This window comes from Cavia porcellus, unplaced genomic scaffold (genome assembly GCF_034190915.1).
Source record: "Cavia porcellus strain 051 isolate PalLab524CR breed Dunkin Hartley unplaced genomic scaffold, mCavPor4.1 scaffold_1, whole genome shotgun sequence".
In the NCBI taxonomy this organism is placed as follows: domain Eukaryota; kingdom Metazoa; phylum Chordata; class Mammalia; order Rodentia; family Caviidae; genus Cavia; species Cavia porcellus.
Genome location: NW_026947484.1, coordinates 109445670 through 109466815, shown reverse-complemented (window position 1 = coordinate 109466815; position 21146 = coordinate 109445670). Strand labels below are relative to the sequence as shown.

Sequence of the window (21146 nt, the reverse complement as noted above, 5' to 3'; positions counted from 1 at the left end):
TTGGACCAAATAATTGTGGAGAGAGGTTGGAAGAGAATAGGCTGTCTCCAGAAAAGATACCAGTAGATTAGATGACCCAAGGTATCCACTACTCAAATATGTTCTTATTTTTGTTTAGAATAGCTCTGTGAGGTACTTCTTATTACTATACCTTAGACTGAAATGCCCTAAGGACAAAGACCCTATCAACCCATTCATGGTTGTATTTCTAGCACCCTAGCTCATGCTAACTGTGTACATTTTGTGTGAGTGAACAAATGAACCTGAATTCTACTTTTGATAGAATATGGCCTCAACAAGGGCTAATCAGTCTTCCAGAGTGCCACAGCCAAGTAACAGAAAGGAGAATCAAGTACAAATCTACTCTATTTCAGATGTTGTGTTCTGAGGACAACCCACTTCTGGCAAGGCCCTCACTGCTATCCTAAAGTCTAGAATGTCCTTGAAAAAAAATTTCCCACAGCAGAAGATATAAGAGAACCTATTTATATCCCACAAGCAAGTAGAAGAGCTTTGTCAGGGCTGCACTGTGCTAAGAACCAGTGTGAAGGCTGGCACTCCATACAAGCAGCTGAATGCCAGCACTGTGCACTTGGGTAAAGGGCTCATCACTGGAATTAATACCATAACACTAGACACATGGAGAACATCTGTATACACTAAATTAGATATTTCTATCACATGACTTGACCACCCACAGCTAAAGCTTCAGCTAGAAACATTCTCAGATGTGTCTCTACCCACATGCCCAAAGAATTGAATAAGATAAAGTACAATTTATCATTTTTTTTCTCTTATGGATTATGATACAAGGAAAGTTTATTTTCTCCCCACCATCTACCCCAAACTCCACTGTCTTTCATATGGCTATCATTGTTCCAGTGCCATGTTGAAGAAATTATCTTTCTTCAATTTCCTAAATGACTAAGTTTTTTCTTATAAGACATTTTCTGAATAAGATAGTGTAGCTTTATATTATAGTCCTAGGTGAATCAGTATGAACCTTCCAATTTTTTCCAGGTTATTTGGCTATTCTATTTCTTTTGCTTCCCCTCTAAATTTTAGAATCAGCCTATCCACGTATATAAAAAGAAGTCAAGGGTGGGTGGGTTGCCACCAGAATCCCAGCCAGCTCATCTACACTGCATCCGTAACTCATCACCATGGCCACCTATAAGCTGGTGCTGATCTCACTTGGAGAGAGCACCTAGAACCTGGAGAACCCCCTGTAGCAGTTGATACAATGCCTTCCTAAGCCCAGCAGGCCACAAAGAGGCAAAGCACAGTAAGCAGGAACTATGAGATGCTGGCTATGAGTTTGACATCTGCTTCACTTTAGTACAGAAAAGAGCAATCTGTACCCTCTGGGCAGTACTGGATGTCATTGACCAGACGTGGGTGCCAGTGATGAGAACTTGGTGTCTCAACAAGCGGTACTATGGGGATCTGACTGGTCTTAATAAAGCAGAAACTTCTGCCAAGCACAGTGTGATTCAGGTGAAGGTCTGGAGTCACTCTATGATGTCCCACCACATGCGATGGAACCTGACCATCCCTTCTACAGCAACATCAGCAAGGATTGTAGGTATGCAGATCTTATTGAAGATCAGCTGCCTTCCTGCGAGAGTCTCAAAGTCACTATTTCCAGAGCTCTGCCCTTGTGGAATGAAGAAATTGTGCCTCAGATCACGGAGGGCAAAAGGGTCTTGGTTGCAGCTCACTGCAACAGCCTCCAGGGTATAGTCAAGCATCTGGAAAATCTTTCTGAAGAAGCTGTCATGGAGCTGAACCTGCCATCTAGCATTCCTATTGTCTTCAAGTTGGATAAGAGTTGGATAAAGTCCATCAAGCCCATGCAGTTCCTAGGAGATGAAGAAACCAAGCGTAAAGTTATGGAAGCTGTGGCTGCCCAGGGCAAGGCCAAGAAGTCAAGATCACCAGGCAGCCTACTATCCCCTCCATCCATTCCTCTGCACCTCTCCCCAGCACCTGTCACACTGACCACATCTGTAGGCATCCTGTGTTGCAGCTGCAGATGGGGACCAGTGGCTCCCATTTCATTTTAGCCTTTTGGCTCCTGCACCCACTTCCTTGATAGAACCTAGTAAGAATAGTACCTCTAAGACACAAGTTCTCAGTCTAAGCCCAAGGAGGGCTCTTCTTATCCAGGAGAGTTGAAAGGTACTAACTTTTTTCCTTGTGCTTCTGCTTTGTTTACTAACGACCTGCTTGAGTAGGGGACAGGGATGAACCATGCAAAGGCGTGACAATGAAGAGAGGCCAGAGAGCACACTGTTCTCCCAGGAGCCAGCTCTGCACTCTTCTATAGTCAGGTCACCATCAGCAAGCTCTAGTCATTCCAGTGCAAGATAATATAACCTGCATGGTGATTTAAAAAGTTTCCTCCCTCACCCTAGAGGAGCTGGCTCCAAAAGGTTGGAACTAATCAGAATTAAGTTTATGTGCTAAATTTTTCTACAAAAGAAAAATTAGGTTTCTAAACAAAAACCTTTCTGGGGCTTGTAGTGGTAGATGAATAGGTCCATATATAGTCACCAGAAAATAAGCCATTCCTCATACCAGTACAGGATAAACTCTGGTCTCTCTGGGTAGGAATGCAGCCTGTTGTGTATCTTAGGATCTCTGCCTTGTTTTGGCGGCAATTAAAATGATTTTTAATCCTATCCAAGTGTTTCTCACTATGTCGTTTCTGAATCATGTTCCAGTTGGCTTGGCCCTGCCACACGGGCTAGTACTCATTTTGAGCATAACTGTAAGTAATTAAGTCTTTTTTTTCCAGATCAGTATAATAAAGGAGTGATATGCCAAAGAGAAGAAGAAGAGGAGGAGGAGGAAGAGGAGAGGAGGAGGAAGAAGAAAAGGAGGAAGAGGAAGAAGAAGGAAAGGAAGGAGGGAAAACACCATTAGAATATGTACTTGATACAATATAGTATCTAGGGGGGCTCTCCTTCTGAAGGTGGTGGACATTGTTAATTCCCTATTATCTTGTTTTGAAGTCCTATGTCATTTTCATCATTTTGTTGGTGGGTTTTATTCTGTTGTGTCTTGTTTGATTTTATTATATCTGATGGCATGGGCAGCTATTTCAAAGATAACAAGATATAATATGGTAGCCATTTTAGATTCACTATTATCTTATTTTGAAGTCCTTTATTACATTCATTGTTTTGTTTTTATTGGTTCTATTCTGTTCTATTTTGTTTGATTTTTACTATGTCTGAAGGTATGAGCAGCTATTTTGAAGACAACTAAAAGGCATTATGGTAACCATTGTTGATCTCTTACTGTTTTTGAAGTCCTGCATCACTTATACTGTTTTGTTTTGATTGGATTTATTGTTTTATTTTGCTTGATCTTATTCTCTTTAAAATACAAATAAAAAATAAAAAAGATATGTTCTCAAATGCTATTGTATTTATAAAACAATTTAGGTCAAGGTATTTTACAACTTAATATTGGGTCTTCTGTCAATGAATATGGATATTTTCATTATTCAGATTTTTCTTTTATGTCTTTCATCAAGGTTTTGCAAAATTTAACATACATAACTTGTACATGTTTTATAGAATTTTATTTAAGTATCTAGCAATTTGGTATTACAAATGGTATTTTAATTTCAATTTCCAATTGTTTACTCAGACTACATGGAAATATATTTTGATTTTTCTTTATTGTATTTATATCCTGGGTACAAGCTCATAGATTAGTTCTAGTAGTTTCTTTTAATTCTGGCTTTTTGCAGCATTGAGGGGCCCTACATCAGTAATAATGCAGTTATTACTTTTTACTTATTTTACAGTTATTACAGTTTTTACTTCTTCTTTTAGTTCACTGGCTCAAATCTCCACAATCATGCTGAATATGAACAGTAAGATCCGTGTTTCTAATTTTAAAGGAAAAGCATTGCGTCTTTACCATTAGGTAAGATGCTAGCTGTTAGAATTTTGTAGATGCCTTCTGTCAGACTGAGAAAGTTCTTCTATTTCTCTTTATCTTAAAGAATTTTTAAAATCACAAATAGATATTTAATCTTGCCAAATACCTCTTCTACTATCATCTATTAAGATGATAGTACAGTGTGTCTCATTTAGTTTTTTGATATGATGCATTACCTTGATTGATCCTAAAGCTGAACCTCCCTGACATTCCTAAGGTAAAACCTCCATTGGTTATAATATATTATGATTTTCATATGTTGTTAAATATGATTATTTAATTTTTTACTAAAAATTTAGGTACTACTGTTCATGAGAACTATTGATATACTTTTATTCTTTATAATACCTTTGCCTGGTTTTTCTATTGCTGACCTCACAGAATGAGTTGGAAAGTATTCCATTGTCAACTTTCTGTATGAGTTTATGTACAATTGGTATAATTTCTTTCTTCGATGTTTGGTAAAATTTATCAGTAAATCCTGCTGAACCTAGAGTACTTCTTCATGGAAAAGCATTTGATTATATATTGAATTTATTTAGTAGATAGAAGACCATTCATTTAGTCATTTCTGTTTTATTACATGTTAATAAATTAGTTTTACATATATTTGTCATTTCTTTTTGAGTAAGCTGTATTAGTGTCTTGTAAGGAATTTGTCCACTTTGTCTAAATTGCAAAAATTATTGGCATAAAAATTATTTGCAAAATTCCTTCCTTGTCCTTTTAACATTCTTGAACTCTGTAATGTCACTTTATGTCCCTGATATTAGGCATTTAATTTATTGAGATTTGCTCTATGGCTCAGTTAGTCTACCTGAATACCTATTCCAATATTCACTTCAAAAGAATATGTATTCTCTTACTGTTCATTGGAATGTTCTATGAATCATTAACTAGGTCAAGTTGATTAAACAATGTTCTTTGAGACTTCTGATTTCCACTTCTTTTTTCACTGATTGAGAATGAGTTCTTGAAAATCTCTGACTTTTTAGTTCTATCTATTCATATAGAACAATAGGGTCCTCGTGATGAACTAACCCTGGCTGTGTTCCCTCTACTGTGCTGTGGCCTGGACTTGCTCCAAGCTTTAAGCTAAGGCAGTCATAGTGTTCATTTCATTTATCTCCCTACTGTCCAACAGATGAAAACTTTTATTTTTTTATTTTAGTTGCAAATGTAAGAATATGAATCTGATTCATAATATTCCATCTTTCAAGAAAATCCTGAAGGCAGGCTTAAAGGAGATGGGGAGAAATCCAGAAAACAGCATTTCAGAGAGAGAAAATTTTAAGATGGCAGTGTACCTGGAAAGTTCATAGAACATCAAGTTCAATATAGTTACAGCAAGACATAGAGAAGAGGAACAAGACATGAGGTCAAAGGCTGTCGTCCAGTCTCCTTCGGGCCTCTGGCTTATCCTCAGCAAGACAGAAGATATGGTGAGGCACTAATTAGAGAATGATCTACTCAGATTTCTGCTTTAGAATGTTCACTCTGAAAAAAATTAAATAAAGAAAACATTTACTCTACTTACTATGTTGACAAGTATATGAGTTAAGACTAATAATTTATGGTACTGACACAAATTATGGCTTGATTGGGATAGTCATAGTAGAAATGATAAGAATTATGCAGATTCTGATTATGATGTGAAGGTAGAATCAATAAAATTTGCTGACAGATGGCTTTTGCGTATCAAACCAAGAATAATCTAGGGTTCTTTGCATTATATTGTATCATCATATTTGTGTGTATATTTAAGTTTATTGGTAAATTTTAGATATACATAATGATCATATTCATCATAAGGAATTTGGACCTGTACATGACATATTTTGCTTTCTCTATTTTTCCTAATCCTTTTTCCTCCCTTCAACCCATCTTCTCCTCATTTACAAAGCTTTGTTTCCTTTTTATCCTTTTTTTCCTTTTCCTTTCATTCCTTTCCTCTGTCCCCTACCCTAGTTCTTCTTTCTTTCTGAACAATTTATTCCCATTTCACAATATCTATTGTACATTTTGGTATTTATTTACTCTTTCAATTTCTCACACCAGAGAGATGATGTAATGTTTACACATGTAAGTCCAATATTTGACAAATAAATTTAGTGATTTGCTTTCATGCTATTGTGTCTATAGGATATGTAAGGGGTGTGTATTTGATGCTTTTTCTCCCAGTCCTTTCCCAGAGGCACAATACATATCAGCTATTATGAATATGTCAGAGGTATAGGAATTGGAAGTCCATGAATCTCTATTTTCAAATTGTCTAGTGATGAAGTAACTTTGGTGCAGATGAGGGTCCAAATAAACATTTAGGTTTCTTAGTGTATTAGCCAACCAAATTTAAATTAAAACTGACATCTAAAGGGTCCTCTCCTCACTGCCACTCTCAAAATAGAAACCCACCCTGTCTTATCACTTACAGCCCTGTGGGACAAACAGCTTAGCCCAGGCTCCAGATTACTGAGTTGTCGAAGCAATAAGTAGGGAACCAGTTCTGCAGCTGGCAGGTTCTGAATCTGGTTGGTGTGTACTTGCCTCTGGATTCATACAAAGATCTAATTTAGTTAGCTAATTCCTACAAAGATCTAATTGCTTCAGCTGAACTCCAGTCACAGGCAAATGGAGAAGCTTGCAGGAGAAATAAGCAGCTAAATTTAGTAAGTCAATTTACATTTAGGTAGAAAACAGCTTAAAGGCCATAGAATATACATGTACACAGGGTCAGCAAATGCCTTCTACCATTTAGGTCAATATGAGCCACTAAACATTACTTGTCTGTCAGTCTCCTGTGGGATAGCAGAGAAGGCAAGTAAGAATAAGAGAGGTCCAAAAATCTATAATCCATTTGAGATTACTGAGGATCTGGGTCCTCATGAAACAGAAGGGGCAGAAAAAATTCCTACCAATAACCCATCCCAAAAATCCATAGCTGCAAGATCTGGTAAGTGTAAGCATTCCTATTGAGAATGAGGTGACCAAGAGCCATAGACAACCAAAGAGGGGGCTTCCAGAGTTTAGAGTACAACCATAGGATTATAATCCTCAGATAAGAACTGTCAACATTATCATGACCATGATAAGTACCATATGGAAAGAACTGTAAACATTATCATGATCCTCATAAATACCATCCTAATCATCTTTAATCAAAGGGCCCAGCAGCCAAATGAGCCACAACCATGATGCATGGCCAAGCAGACCTATCACAGGCCACTTTTGTACATTAATAGATTCCAGTGATGCTGATTAATCCCAAGTACAATGCCTACCATATGATTTTAGCCCTCAAAACAAAACTGGTAACAATTTTCAAATTGATAACATCATCCACAAATCAAATAAAATATAGCATTTCAATCAACTATGTAAAGGAAACTAGAAACTTAAAAATTTTTAGTAAAAAAACCCAGCAATTTAAACATTTGTTGACAGACTGTTTTGTTGTAGGCACTTTATTTAAATTTTAGGCTTTATTACAACCCTATGAAAAAATCTCCCACATTCACAGAGATGCTAAGTTACATAATTATTGTGTGGCCAAGATAGGATCCCACACCAGGACTGTCAGATTCCAAAATCCATGCTAACCACTGAACCAAATTGTTTTGCTATAGATTTTGTCTTAGGTTTGAGGGAGGAGCCAAGAATCCTAATCTTTTAAGAGTCCTACCCTGGGTCTGTCCTGAATTATTCTGTGTAGACCAGCCTTACAAAACAAGTCAGAAAATGGCTCTGATGAGAAGTATAAGTTAATAGCTTCTCAAGTTGAAAAAAAAGCCTCCAGCCCTATGCTCCATTTTGCTTGCCTACCAAGCCATTTCCATCCTGAAAATGAAGGAGATGTCATGTTTACTACACATAATTTTTATATTCACTATGGTACACATTGAGTATAATGCATCTTTAATTCTTTATCCTTAAACATTTTAAAAAGTTAAGTATTAGTCTCCTTTGGGCCTAAAGTCTCAGGCAACAGATCCTTAAGGCTACTGCCTTAAGTAGAGTTCAGCAAGCATCTGGAGGTTTCAGATGGAGTATCTCAGTTAAATCAGGACACAACAACAGTCTTTTACTGGTAAAAATGAAGTATTGGTGAAGCAACTGAATTATAGTTAGTCTGAGGCCACTCTCTATGATAAATACATAAAATAATTACTCTACCTGTGTCTTGCAATTATCTTGCTAGGCTAGTGATCTAATGATCCTTTTTTTGAGAAACGAGTCTTAGGGAAGAAAGTATACCTAAGAAAAAGTAAGATACTGTAGATGTATTTTTTCTGTCAGTTCCCTGAGTTGTTTTACTTGCTTGCTTGTGTATTTGTTTGTTTTCACAGAATTGGATATTATAAATGCAGGACTTCACACATACGAGGCAAGGGCTTTACCACTGAAATACACTTCCAGTCCTAGATCCCACTTTCTTATCCTTGTTTTATTAGAATCCATATGCTCAGATGTCATTAAATTGAGAAGTCCTGGAAGACCTAAATCCTGAAGCTTAATTAGTGCTAGAGACCAAGAATGAGTACACGAGTGAAATGAATTTATGCATAATACATTAAAAAACATAAGCAATCTTAAAAGGATAACCACAGAACTTATCACAGGTAATGGCAATAATCAATAATATTAATTGTCTTACTTCATGAATTAAAATGTAATCCTATTGGTATAACTTATAGAGGTCCTAGATTTACTTTTCCCTAGTTCCACTCAAAGATGTCATTCTAGGCAGTGCAGGATATAATTTTTGTCAATTTTTTCATTATCTAAAAGGCATGAAAAACCATTCTTTTTGTGGATTGTGGGGAAAATCAGTCCCTAGCTTTATGATAACTTAAGGACAAATGTTATTCACACACATATATTTGTGTGTAATGTATTCTGGGCATACCTAAAGGGCAAATTCTCTCAATACTTTTTCAAATAGGTGATTCTCACCATTGCTGAAGGAGACCAAGGATAATACTCAACTCCTAAGTAATCTCAAACCAATATAATTTTATTGAGGCTGTTGTATCCAGCACTGGAACTTCCATATTACAGATTTTCAAACGTGTATAGTGTGTGTGTGTGTGTGTGTGTGTGTGTGTGTGTGTGTGTGTGATAGAAACAGAGACAGATATAAATCTTCAAGTTTTCCTGATGCCCAAACCTAGGCCAAACTTCAGCCCTGATCTAGATTCCTTATACCACTTCACTCATTCTCATCACTGAAAGCACATTTCTACAAAGAGAAGTGTCAGAAAATCATCGAAAATACTCAAGAAACACCTGTTGAAGTAAAATGAATTACCAAGAGCCCCTGAAACAAAGATATTAGCCTCATTGCTTAACTTCATATACAACAAAGGACTCTATTTCAAAAATTTTACCAGTTAGTATTCCCTAATCAAGTTACAAACTTGATTCTGAATGATTGTTTCCAAAATTCACTTTCATGATTAAAGGCCAATATTTTCATTACCAAATTACACTTACAAGGCTACAAAGCTCAGAATGTTCCAACTTTATGAGCATATAGTTAAAACATTTTAGGGAAATTTGCTTACATAGATTCTAGATGGTTTAAAGAAAATTACTTACTAGTCATACCTTGCAAATTGTCTAAACACAAATTCTAGCTCATCTAGTGAATTCTAGGATTCCGGTGGTAATTCAAGTCCCTTCCCCTTCAATCAGGTTTAACAAGCCTGTAAATTCCCAAATCCATCACCGGACAACCTCTTGTCCACCATTTCATCACAGGTTATTGATGTAGTGGCTGCAAGGACCATCTGAGCTTCGAAGACCTACACTGAAGCTACTGCCTTAAGTAGAGTTCAGCAAGCATCTGGAGGTTTCAGATGGAGTATCTCAGTTAAATCAGGACACAACAAGTCAGTAGAGTTCCAAGCTACATTCTAAAAGCCTAGGTGTGTCAGCAGGCATCCATTCTCTGCAAGATCCTGTTGCTCTACCACATGGATCTCAATAAACCAACAATCACTTGGAAAAATAACAAAGGAATCTGGAGTGAGGACATGTTTGTCAGGTGAAACTAGGAGTCCACCTTTCTCATCACATTTTCATAACCAGATTTCAAAGCATCTTTGAAGGCCAAGTTCTAAAAATAGATCTCTGATTTTACAAAGAAAGAGAGACAACAAGGAGGAACCATCCCTAGGAACCATAACCTACTGATAGGCCAAAAACTATTAATAACTTTCTAAACCAGATTAAACTTGACAGTAACAAGGAAAGAAAGGAAAAATACATTGAATGCTTAGCATGAGCCAAGCACTATCCTAATATTATGTCATCCAATTCCCAGATATCTGTAATTGTCCCCATGTTACCCCTATGGAGACAGATAAAGATCCAGAAACTTACCCAAGGTATTACAGGCAGTATATGTTGGAACTTTGATACAAAAATGATCTTTCTTACTGTAAAGTTAATATTGTTCTATTGCATCTTGTCATGAGCCAAAAACAGATTCTTAAACAGCTTTTAGGGGAAAAAAAAGATGCATCTGATGGGTATCAAAGTCCTTAGATAAAGTGTTAGGTATCAACTCAAAGTTGAGTTCATTGAGCACCCCCCAAAACAGGAGTTTCCAAGACCCACAGGACAGAGAAAATGTTTGTGTCCTATGATAGGCACAGGCAGGAAGGAAACCCAGACATGGGTATAGTCTCAATTACACCCTACTCCTCCATTCCTGGTCTCTGTTTATTTTCACAGAATAACCTTTCAAAATTGAGGCAAGCAGCTGGGCGTGGTGGCTCACACCCATAATCCCAGTTCTTGGGAGACTGAGGCAGGAAGATCCTTGCAAGTTGGAGACCAGCCTAAGCTACAAAATGAGCTCAAGGCCAGCATGAACTGCATAGTGAGACCCTGTCTCAAAAAGACCCCCCCAAAAAACCTGAGGCAAGGAAAGTCTCTGCAGGTGCCACCAGGTCAGTCATTAGAAACCAGCACGTTAGGTGTTTATAAATGGTGCTTGGGAAAAAAAAGTGGTGCTTGGGCCTCTCTGGAATGGAGACAATATCTGTTCTTAAAAACTGCTGCTGAAATGACCTGATATATGTCGACTTGTGCCTTGATGCTTATTAACAAAGGAAAACTGAAGGATTTAGAAATGTAAAATCTTACCTATAGATACCATAAGAATCACAATTTACTTGCACAACTCTACGGATATACTACGATCCATTAATTTATGCATTGTTATAGTGAATTTCATAGTATGTGATGAAGCATAGATCATAAAAGTATTCTATTTGTAAAAGTCTTCTTTATCTTCTGGGCAATACTTTTGAAAGAAAAGTAATATTTAAGGGTGTAATACTGGCTTTTAACTCATTCTTATCCAACAAGATGAAGCCCCTCTTATATATAAAACATTATGCTAGATGCTAGGAAATGCATACTGGTAAAAAAAATGAGCTTGCAATAATCATACAGTTTGCTCAGTATTATTATAGGCCACACGTTACCTTCATCAGTGAAGTAGAAATTGCTTTCCCATTGTTTAAATTGGGAAGCTGAGACTCTCAGGTTTATTACATGTCTTCCCAAACACAGCTAAGGCTTAACTTTAAGTCTTTTTTACTAAAAAGTCTGTAATTGTATCTATTATGCTAAACAAATGAGAAAAGGGAGAATGACTTGAATGCAAAGAATACATTAGAGTAAGCCAGGCATGGTGGTGCACCCCTGTAATCCCACCATTCAGGAGGTTAAGGCAGGTGGATTACTATCAGTTTGAGGCTAATCTGGGCGCCCTAATGAGTCCAGGCCAGCCTGAGCTATGTGGTGAAAGCCTGTCTATAAAGAAACAAATAAAATAAATGGAGGCGTTCTGAAAGTGGGCAGACTATAGAGAGAATTTCAACGTTATAAATCAGAATGCTACAGTTGCAGTAAAAGGACGGTTTTAAAACTCTCAGTAAGGAATCTGGGTGCTGAAAGTCTTCTTGACACAGCACTTATTTGAAAACAAACACAATTCCAAAAAATTCATAAAACTGATAATGACCATAAGATCTAAGGAAAACATAACTTTCTTAATAGTACAGCTGTTCTAGTCTAGGATTTTCCAGTTATGAGAACAATGAGTATATTTCAGGGGAAAATCCATTAACAATTCATGAAAAAATATTTATTCTAAGTGTTTACTGAGCTCAAGGCACTGCGTTAATTATGAGTTGAGTAAGATACAATAAACTGCCAGCAAATGAGTGCCCATATAGGATCTGACTGACCCCAGATACAGCATACTGTATACACAACTAGGTATCACAGTTACAGTTGATATACTTCCTGTACTTACCCAACTGACACTTACCCAAGGGTCCAGGCCCAAAGATGTAGACTACTAATAAAAAGCACATTCTAAAATTCACCTTGAACACTTCTGAAATCATTACTTTTATATATACACCATTATACTTTGGTAGCCTAAAAAGTCTTCATGGGGCCAGAGGGCATTTCTTATTTCCTAGCTTCCAGCATTTTTATATTACTTATTTACATAATCTGTGTTTGAGTGGACCCACTACTCCTAAAATGGTGTATAATTCTGTAAAAAAGACACAGAGATAAGCTAGTATAATAGTAGCTATGAGCAATGGTATTGTAAAAGGATCAAATCCTGCTTCCTTCACCTTCTAGCTATGACATGGAGACTCTTATGCTCTGTAAATGTATCTCTTCATCTATTAAATGGTTAAAAAAAAACAAGTAGAAATGCTGTGAAGAGATGAAACAGTATGTGAAGTATATTCAACATTCTATTTCCTAGTATACAGTAATTTCTCTATATGTGGCAGTAATTCATGTGTAACTCATGTGCAAAAACATACGAGTTACATAAGCCTAATAGTTCAGTTCATTTTCAGTTAGATAACAGTTTATCTAATTGAAATATAATCCTTGCTTTTCACATGTGCATTAAAAGTGTATTTTAAAAGTTCATTTTAAAAACTGTCCAGCAACATGTCCTTATATCAGAAGGTGGAGCCAGTACCAGTTTTTCTGCAATCATTTTACAGATGGGAATGTGAAGAAGGTGGAAGATAAACATGCAGACAGGTGGAGTTAGGTTGGATTGAAAATGAATCAGCCCATCCCATTGAAGACAGCACCCACATGTTATAAGCTATATAAGGGTCACTTTCCCAATTCATCATCACCCTGCAAGCTCCATCAGGCTTTATCCTACTTCTTCCTTTGGTGAATCAGGTGAGAGAAAACTCATCGAGCTATCACTATGGATATTTAGTGCTATGCTTTACAGAAATGCAGGAGTGTCCGTTAAAACGGAGATCATGTTATAGTTTGTCAATATGTTTTTCTTTCTTTTCTATTTTTGGTCTTGGATTAGTTTAGTTTATTCTTGGGTCATTCTAGAATGTTTGTCTTTATGTAAAAGAATAATACAAGCAGCTATTTGTCTTTTCTAGCTATTTCACAATAAAGATACAGAGATAAGCTAGTATAATAATACTTAAGGGTACTGTAATAGGCTCAACTCCTGCTTCCTTCACCTTCTAGCTATGACTCTGGAGACTTTTGGATGCCATAGTCTCCTCAGAATTTTTGAATGCCACATTTTATAAGGAAGAGGCTAGTATTATTGCAGTCTCTTCTTTGTTTAGTGTTAGTTCCTAGACTTTATGATCTAATTACTCACTATTCAAACTGCTACCTGTATTACTGAGCTTTTCTCTCTGAGACCAATTAAACAGAGCAGTGTTTGATCAAGTGCTAAGATTAGGACAGGTCCTGAGCTCTGATAGGGATTATCTATGAAGTACCAAAATCCTGTTAGCCCACTTTGCCCATTTTTAATTTTCTAAAGTCCTTTAGAATCTAATTTAGGTTCTGGTAAGAAAGAACATAGATATCATAATAGAATTCCTATGACTTCTGACAAAAAAAAAAGCAGCAGTATAACTACAAAGACAGATTAGGGCAATGATATCTGGATGGTTCTGATAACTTTGGAAGCCCTAGGACAACACCCAAAACAACAAACAACCCAATGTGGACAGACATTATACAGGACTATATTTGATTAGGACGAGAAATATGAGGACCTGATATCTACTTCCAGTTGGGCCAATAACATGCTAGGACTTAATCTTAGCAAAGAAATTAAAAGATAAACTTCATTGTGTTGAAAGGTGTTGTAAATCCCTGACCCATTCTTCTTTATTGAGTTTAAAAGAGAAAAGAGGTTTGAAAGTCATATTAAAGATGACAAAGGTTGATGAAAAGAAAATTAATAATAGAATCTTTTATTTCTCTTTGTCCCTCTGTCTCTGTCTCTGTCTCTGTCTTGTCTCTGTCTTGTCTCTGTCTCTCTTTGTCTCTCTCTCTCTCTCTCTCTCTCTCTCTCTGTCTCTCTTACTAGAGTCACTTAAACTTGCAAAAAGATGACAGATCTCTTAAGAAGTCTTGTCACCATCATTGATATTTTCTACAAATACACTGAGCAAGATGGAGAATGTGGCACATTGAGCAAGGATGAGCTAAAGGAACTTCTAGAGAAAGAATTTCATCCAATTCTAAAGGTAAGGACCATGTGCTAGGACTGAAAGCTGATGGGATCCTATACATGCTCTGTTACAGGACCAAGATTAGTTAAACAGTACTCAAACACAGTGGTCTTTGAGAAAATTCTATGAGCAGTATTTTGGGGACATAATAAAATTTATTGCAGCAACATGTATTATTAGGAGCATGTGGTAAGCAATACTTTAGTGAATTCATATCATTTATAGGGTATTCAAGTGGCTACATTATAAAATCTATCATAAAAATTAGTAAAAGGCAGGACACCTTTTAATACTGATACAACGGCAGTGACAGCTTTGCAAATATTTTATCTATATAATTTCTATAGCACTTTTCTTATAAACTTATATCTTACAACAATGGTCAAATCATTTAGAATACACTGAAGCAGCCAGGCATGGGGAACATACCTATAATCCCAGAATTTGGGAGACTGAGGCAGGAAGATCACTGTGAGTTCAAGTCAAACCTGGGCTACACAGTATGTCTGGGTCAGCCTGAATTATGTAGTGAGAACATGTCTCAAAAAAATGTATACCTGAAGCACATATTTTTTAAAAGGTGACTTTTTGACTCAATTTCTTATGCATTCCCATCTTATATAGCCTCAAACTTTTCTAATTTACTCAGGATTCCACTGCTGAAAAAGCAAAAATCCAAAACACAAATTAATAATTATCAAACTGGAGAAACAATGTAAAGGTATATCATCTACAAAGGGAGAACAAAAAACCTGGGATAATTAAAAACTGAAAATAAATTATAAGCATTTTTACAACTAGTTGGGGAGGATTCTGGTATTAACTGCAAAATAATAGGTAGTAACACAGTATGTGTCAACATACATGTTTAAAATTTCTGCAAATATATAATTTGCTGAACTTGTGTTATTCCACACCTTCCTATATGCTATACCTGAGCACTTAATCCTTTTGCTTATCCTTGAAATGTCTTCTTCCAAGAATCCTGTTAGTCTATTTTCTACTACCCCTTAATACATTCTAGGTACTATTAACCCAAAGTAATCCTCAATTTAAACTACAACTACATAATGTCAAAAAGACACAAATTAATATCCTTACTTGGATGTTTTAACTGAAAATTTGGGCAAGACTAACTAGGTCTCCCTTTGTATGTCATTCATAAACAGAACCCAGATGATCCAGAAACAGTGGATGTCATTATGCAAATGCTGGATCGAGATCATGACCAAAGACTAGACTTAATTGAATTTCTTCCAATGGTATTCAAGCTAGTTATGGCCTGCAACAATGTTCTCAGCAAAGAATACTGCAAAGCTTCAGAGTCAAAAAAGCGTAAGCATGGTCATCAGCAAGAAGAAGAAAGTGAAACAGAAGAGGAAGAAGAGACACCAAGACAGAAATCAGGTTATAGACGTTCCAGTTGGCAAGAGGGAGAGGAACATGGTTATAGTTCTGGGGGCTCCAGGGGAACTGCAAAACATAGACATGGGTCAAACTGCAGGAGACTGGAAAGACAAGGTGAAATGTCCATCTCAGAGGGATCTGAGACAAGTCACCATGAGTCTAGCTATGGTCATTCCTGGAGTAGTGGCGAAGAGAGACGTGGTTCAAGCTCTGGAAGGCTGGAAGAAAGAAGCAAGTCACATGGTAGACTCTATAGGGAATCTGGTGAGGAACAGGAAGCTAGAGCTGAGTCAAAGAGCCCAGAAAAGAAACATCATGGTTCTCTGTCACATGGACTAGGGATGAAAGGACATGAACCATACTCTACTCGGACAAGAAAGAGTGAAGGACAAACACTTGTATCTATCTCAACAGATTTGGGAGGCAGCAAAGAACAAGGTCATGCATGTGGATATAACAATTCCAGTGGATGTAGAAGACCACAAAATGCTTCTAGTTCTTGTCACACAAGTAGATCTTGCAGTCAAGAAAATCAATCTAGCTATAAACTGTCAGGTTGTCAATCAGGAAGTAGTGGAGGTTATAGTCATGGATGTATCTCAGGAAGTCATTCCTCTGGATGTCCTCAGTCTGAGCCTAGCTCCTGTAGGCATTCTTGTAGGCAGAGAGGATATGGAAATAGACAATGTAGTCAGCCACAGAACTGTGGAGGACAACAGGAAATAAACTCAAGCCAGTCCCCTTGCTATGGACAAAATGGCTCTGGCAGAAGTCAGTCTTGCTGTGCACAACATGGGCTTGGATCAAATCAATCCACTGGCTATGGTCAGTGTGGGTCCACTACTTGTCAGTCCTCTGGTTATAGACAACAAGACTCTGGCTCAGGTCAATCTTGTTGTGGAAAATATGGCTCTGAATCGAGTCAATCCACTGGCTATTGTCAGTGTGGGTCCAGTTCAGGAAAATCCTCTGGCTTTGGAAAACACTGTTCTACCTCAAGTCAGAACACTGCTTTGGGACAGTGTGATTCAGGTCACTCTTCTGATTGTGAACACCAACAACCAAGAGACATCAGGCATAAACACATTAATCACGGACAATCTACACAGTCTGGTTCAGGAAAAAAAGATAGAAGCACAGAGTCTCAGAGCAAAACCAGCAACACAGAGAAAGACTCCCAATTCCCAAATGGACACTCAGGATCCCCGGAGCACCTCACTGGATCTGCACATGGAGAGTCAGAATCCAGAGTTCTGCCAGGAAGACAGAGAACTGCTCACCAGCAGTCAAGAGATATGACCAGGCATTCCCAGTCAGGTGAGCAACAATTCCCTGATTCTGCAGTGACACCAGACAGAAGAAGCAGCCATGTTCACAGTGAGTCCAGCAGCAATGAGGAACACTCAGAGTCCACAAACACACAAACAGGAGGCAATAAGCACCAGGCACAATCTTCACATGGAGAGTCACAATCCACAGGTCAAGGAAGACAGTACACTGCACATCAACAATCACAAGATACCAGCAGACATGGACATAGACAAGCCACACAATCTGGCTCACAAACAACTGGCCAAATTGCTGGTTCTCACAGACAAGCCAGTGACACAGAGGAATACTCGCAAGTCACACATGGACAATCAGGGTCCCCTCAGCACCACACTGGACCTCAACATGGAGGGTCAGCATCCACAGATCAAGAAAGACAGAGAACTGCTCACCATCAGTCAACAGACACCACCAGGCATTCCCAGTCAGGTGAGAGACAATCCCCTCATTCTGCAATGATACCACACAGAAGAAGGCACCATTTTCATAGTGAGTCCAGTGTTAGTGAGGAGCGCTCCTACTCCTCAGACAGACATGCAGAGCCTTCCCTCAACCCAGGTGAATCTCAGCAGAAGCATTTGGGTTCTAGTCAGGCACATTTACCTAATACTCACTCTCATTCAAGAGATAGCATCAGAAAGCATTCATCTAGCCTTCACACTCAGTATGGATCAAAGCACAGCCAATTCCAAAATAATGGCAAACATAAACATGGATCACAACAAGGTTGGAGACATGGTAGCTATGGTTCTTCAGAGTATGACTATGGCCAATCTGGATATGCACCTTCTCAGGCCAGCAGAACTAATAGTCAGAATTCTAGCTCTCTGAGATCTCCAGACATATCTACAAGTACAGAAACGTCTAGCTATGGAAAATCCTTGTCCTTATCTGACCATTTTGAGTCCAACAGAATTGAAGGAATAAGAGAATCAGATTCTTTTCATATACTTTGTGATACAATTTATTCCCACTCTCTTAACTCCTACAATCAGTCTGAGTCCGGTATATCTAAAAGTGAAAGATCTAGTCATGGTCAGCATTTTGTAACTGCTGAACAGTCAAGTGACCCTGATTTTCAATGTGAATATAATAGAACCAGAAAGCAATCATATACTCATAGCCAGTCTAATGGTGACTCTGATCCTAGCCATAGAGACTACATTCCGTTTCATGAACATTTAGAATCTAGATCAAGTAGAAGACAATCTGGTTTAAACACTAAAGAATGGCAAGTACTTAGCCATAGCCCATCAATTGCCAGTGATGAGCTTCTGACTGACAGCAGGAACAGAAGTCAAAGATCTATTTCTAATTCCTCTATCTGGAGCCAAGAACCTGTGGAAACTGAGGAGTATAGGTGTAAATATTTATCACGTACAGCTACATGGAATGGGGGAAGGCAATGGCAAAATTTAGAATCGAATCCATCTGAGTGTGTCAGAAGATACAGTCAGCATTTAGTTGATAATCAGCCAAGAGTCTCTGAGGCCAGAGGTTACTATGGGGGTGGGAGAACTAACTCACGTTGCTTTTACTCAGATAGCAACACTCCACTCTACAAATATGTCCAAGAACAAAGGCATTATTTCTTTGAATAAGAAAGTAGTAGAAAACAAAAGAATCCATGATAAGAACTAATGCAAAGAAGAAGTAAGAAACAGAAAAAGATATGTAATGTAATCTTTTTCTTGGTAGTAGGGCTATATGTATGTTTTTTCACATGAACTGTATTACTTTACTCTATTAATTTTTGATGCAAGATCTTTTCATAGGTTTCATAGTCACTAAACTGTTTGGATAGAAAATTATGAATGGAAGAAGAGATCAGCAGTTGGGATTACATCAGAAATATATGATAAAATGATTATATGTTTACAGGTAAAAGTGAGTATTTAAAAATTTTCTGGAACTCAAAATTTGGATTTTCCTGATTTTGTTTTAATGGTTATAACAAACCTATCCAAGAAGCTAAGAGACACAGCTGAGGAGCTAAAATTTCTTCAGTAACATTATAAGTTAAGTTATAACATTAAGTAACATTATAATACAATTTGCAGTTCCTAGATGAAGATTCAGAATATTTTCATCATTTTAAGTCACTACTGGAGCTCTGTACTACCACATTTGAATTTATTGTCATGCTCTCCTAGTTATAAGAATCATAAAACTATATTGCATTAAAACTGACAATAAACTTTATAAATATACAGTTTATCTCCTTTCTCACCTCCATGAACACAAACATAGATCCCTGTCTTGGTATAAGGGGAGCTGAACATTTTCTTCTATCTCTGGACATCTAGATGGCAGTAAAGTGCTCAAATGTTAGTAATTTAAAAACTCCAAAGAAGGCAAAAGTCAATGATATCTGGGTTTTTTCTCAGTCTTAATAAAAGAAAGACTTTATACTTAGTGGAGGCCGGTGCTTTTGCTCAATCATGATCATCACAGCTAATATTATCAAATATAACCCCAAGTGACTATTTCCTAACACAGTCCAAGTTCTAGGAATAAAAATTATGCAGTATGGATTTTTTTCTCTCAAAAATATTACTTGAAATATCCTTACCACTGAAAGCTAATACAGCCCTGAGATTTCATATAAAAGGAAAACAATTAAAATATATTAAACATATATTCCTGCTTGAAATGAGAAAATGTAAATCTATTGTGACTAGTAAGAGAAAAAAACAAAAAGCAGAAAAATATGTACAAATTATATTAACTTCAGCAGAAATATTACTATCATTAAAAACCAAAGATTATTTTCAGAAAGTTGGACCTAATAAAGATCATTCTCCTAATTTGCAGGTTAAGAGAAAACGTTAAGAAAATATAATGGTAATTCCCTAAAATCAGAACTTGGTATTCTATTCTCTTTGCCCTCAGATAAAGCTGTTTTTCTTCTTTTTGGAATTCAAATTAAAGTGAAAATCATCAAGATGTGTATAAAATCACTATCCCTGACATCACAAAATAGCTGAATGCAGGCACACAACAATCACCACCTTTTCCACAAGGAAGAACCAAAGCAACAAATGTGTGGCTGCATTTTGAGATGAATAATCATAAGAGAAGACTGAAAATCAGCAAGAGAGAGACAGGGACCTTGTAAGCTTCAGAGATTTGGAAAAGAGCATAAAGAAACAAAATATCCTAAGTATCCATCACACCAACTTGACAGCTCAGGGAGAGGGAGACACCAGTTGGCAGGAGTAAAAGAAAAGAGAGAGAAGGGAGAACAAAAAGACTCTATATATGTGGACACTGGGAATCCCAGCTATTGCAAAGTTTCGTAATACTCACAGATTTGTGCTTAGTTATATAAGTAATCTGAAGTCTGCACACCAACCTTACTTTAGAAAAGGATTTCACATCATCTCTCAGTAAACTCCCAGGTCATATCTTAAAAGGGGAATTATTAACTGTATTTGGACTACTCTCAGGGTCAGAAACCCCACATTTTCTCATCTCCAAAACCTCACAGACATTCTACTGCACCTGCATGGTGGATAACTAGCTGCATTGTGAACCAAATTTGGCCCAGAAGAATGACTCTGACTCAAACCAACTGCTTTGTAGGAGATAGATGTTGTGATATGTAAGAGAATGGAAGGGGCCACCTTTAAGAATCAGATGAAAGAACTTGCCTTCTAAGACCACAGATGTGGCCAATCACATGCAGATTTATATCAGTACTGGTACTGAAGGCAGATGCCCAAGCAGTTCCCACTCTCTTCTCTTGTGTTGTACACAGACATTTGCTACTAACAAGACAGGGAAAGAATAATGTGGTTCCACTGGTTCTTGGCCCACATGGGAGTGCTACAATAGCCTTAAATAATACTGTGGCTCTAGCTATCAACTTGCATCTGGGTATGGATGGCTAAG

At 37.3% G+C, this 21146-nt stretch overlaps 1 protein-coding gene and 1 pseudogene across 1 annotated transcript; both read left to right on the top strand.

Annotated features, from left to right (window-relative positions):
* Positions 1 to 1163: 1163 nt before the first annotated feature.
* On the top strand, positions 1164 to 2066 carry LOC100729135 (phosphoglycerate mutase 1-like; annotated as a pseudogene).
* An 11086-nt stretch (positions 2067 to 13152) lies between these two features.
* On the top strand, positions 13153 to 19464 carry LOC134476985 (filaggrin-2-like). The gene is made up of 3 exons (XM_063253637.1): positions 13153 to 13197; positions 14372 to 14531; positions 15686 to 19464. The coding sequence occupies exons 2-3, from the start codon at positions 14394 to 14396 to the stop codon at positions 18851 to 18853; spliced, it is 3306 nt and encodes a 1101-aa protein (XP_063109707.1). The 5' UTR covers positions 13153 to 13197; positions 14372 to 14393; the 3' UTR covers positions 18854 to 19464.
* The last annotated feature ends 1682 nt before the right edge of the window (positions 19465 to 21146 follow it).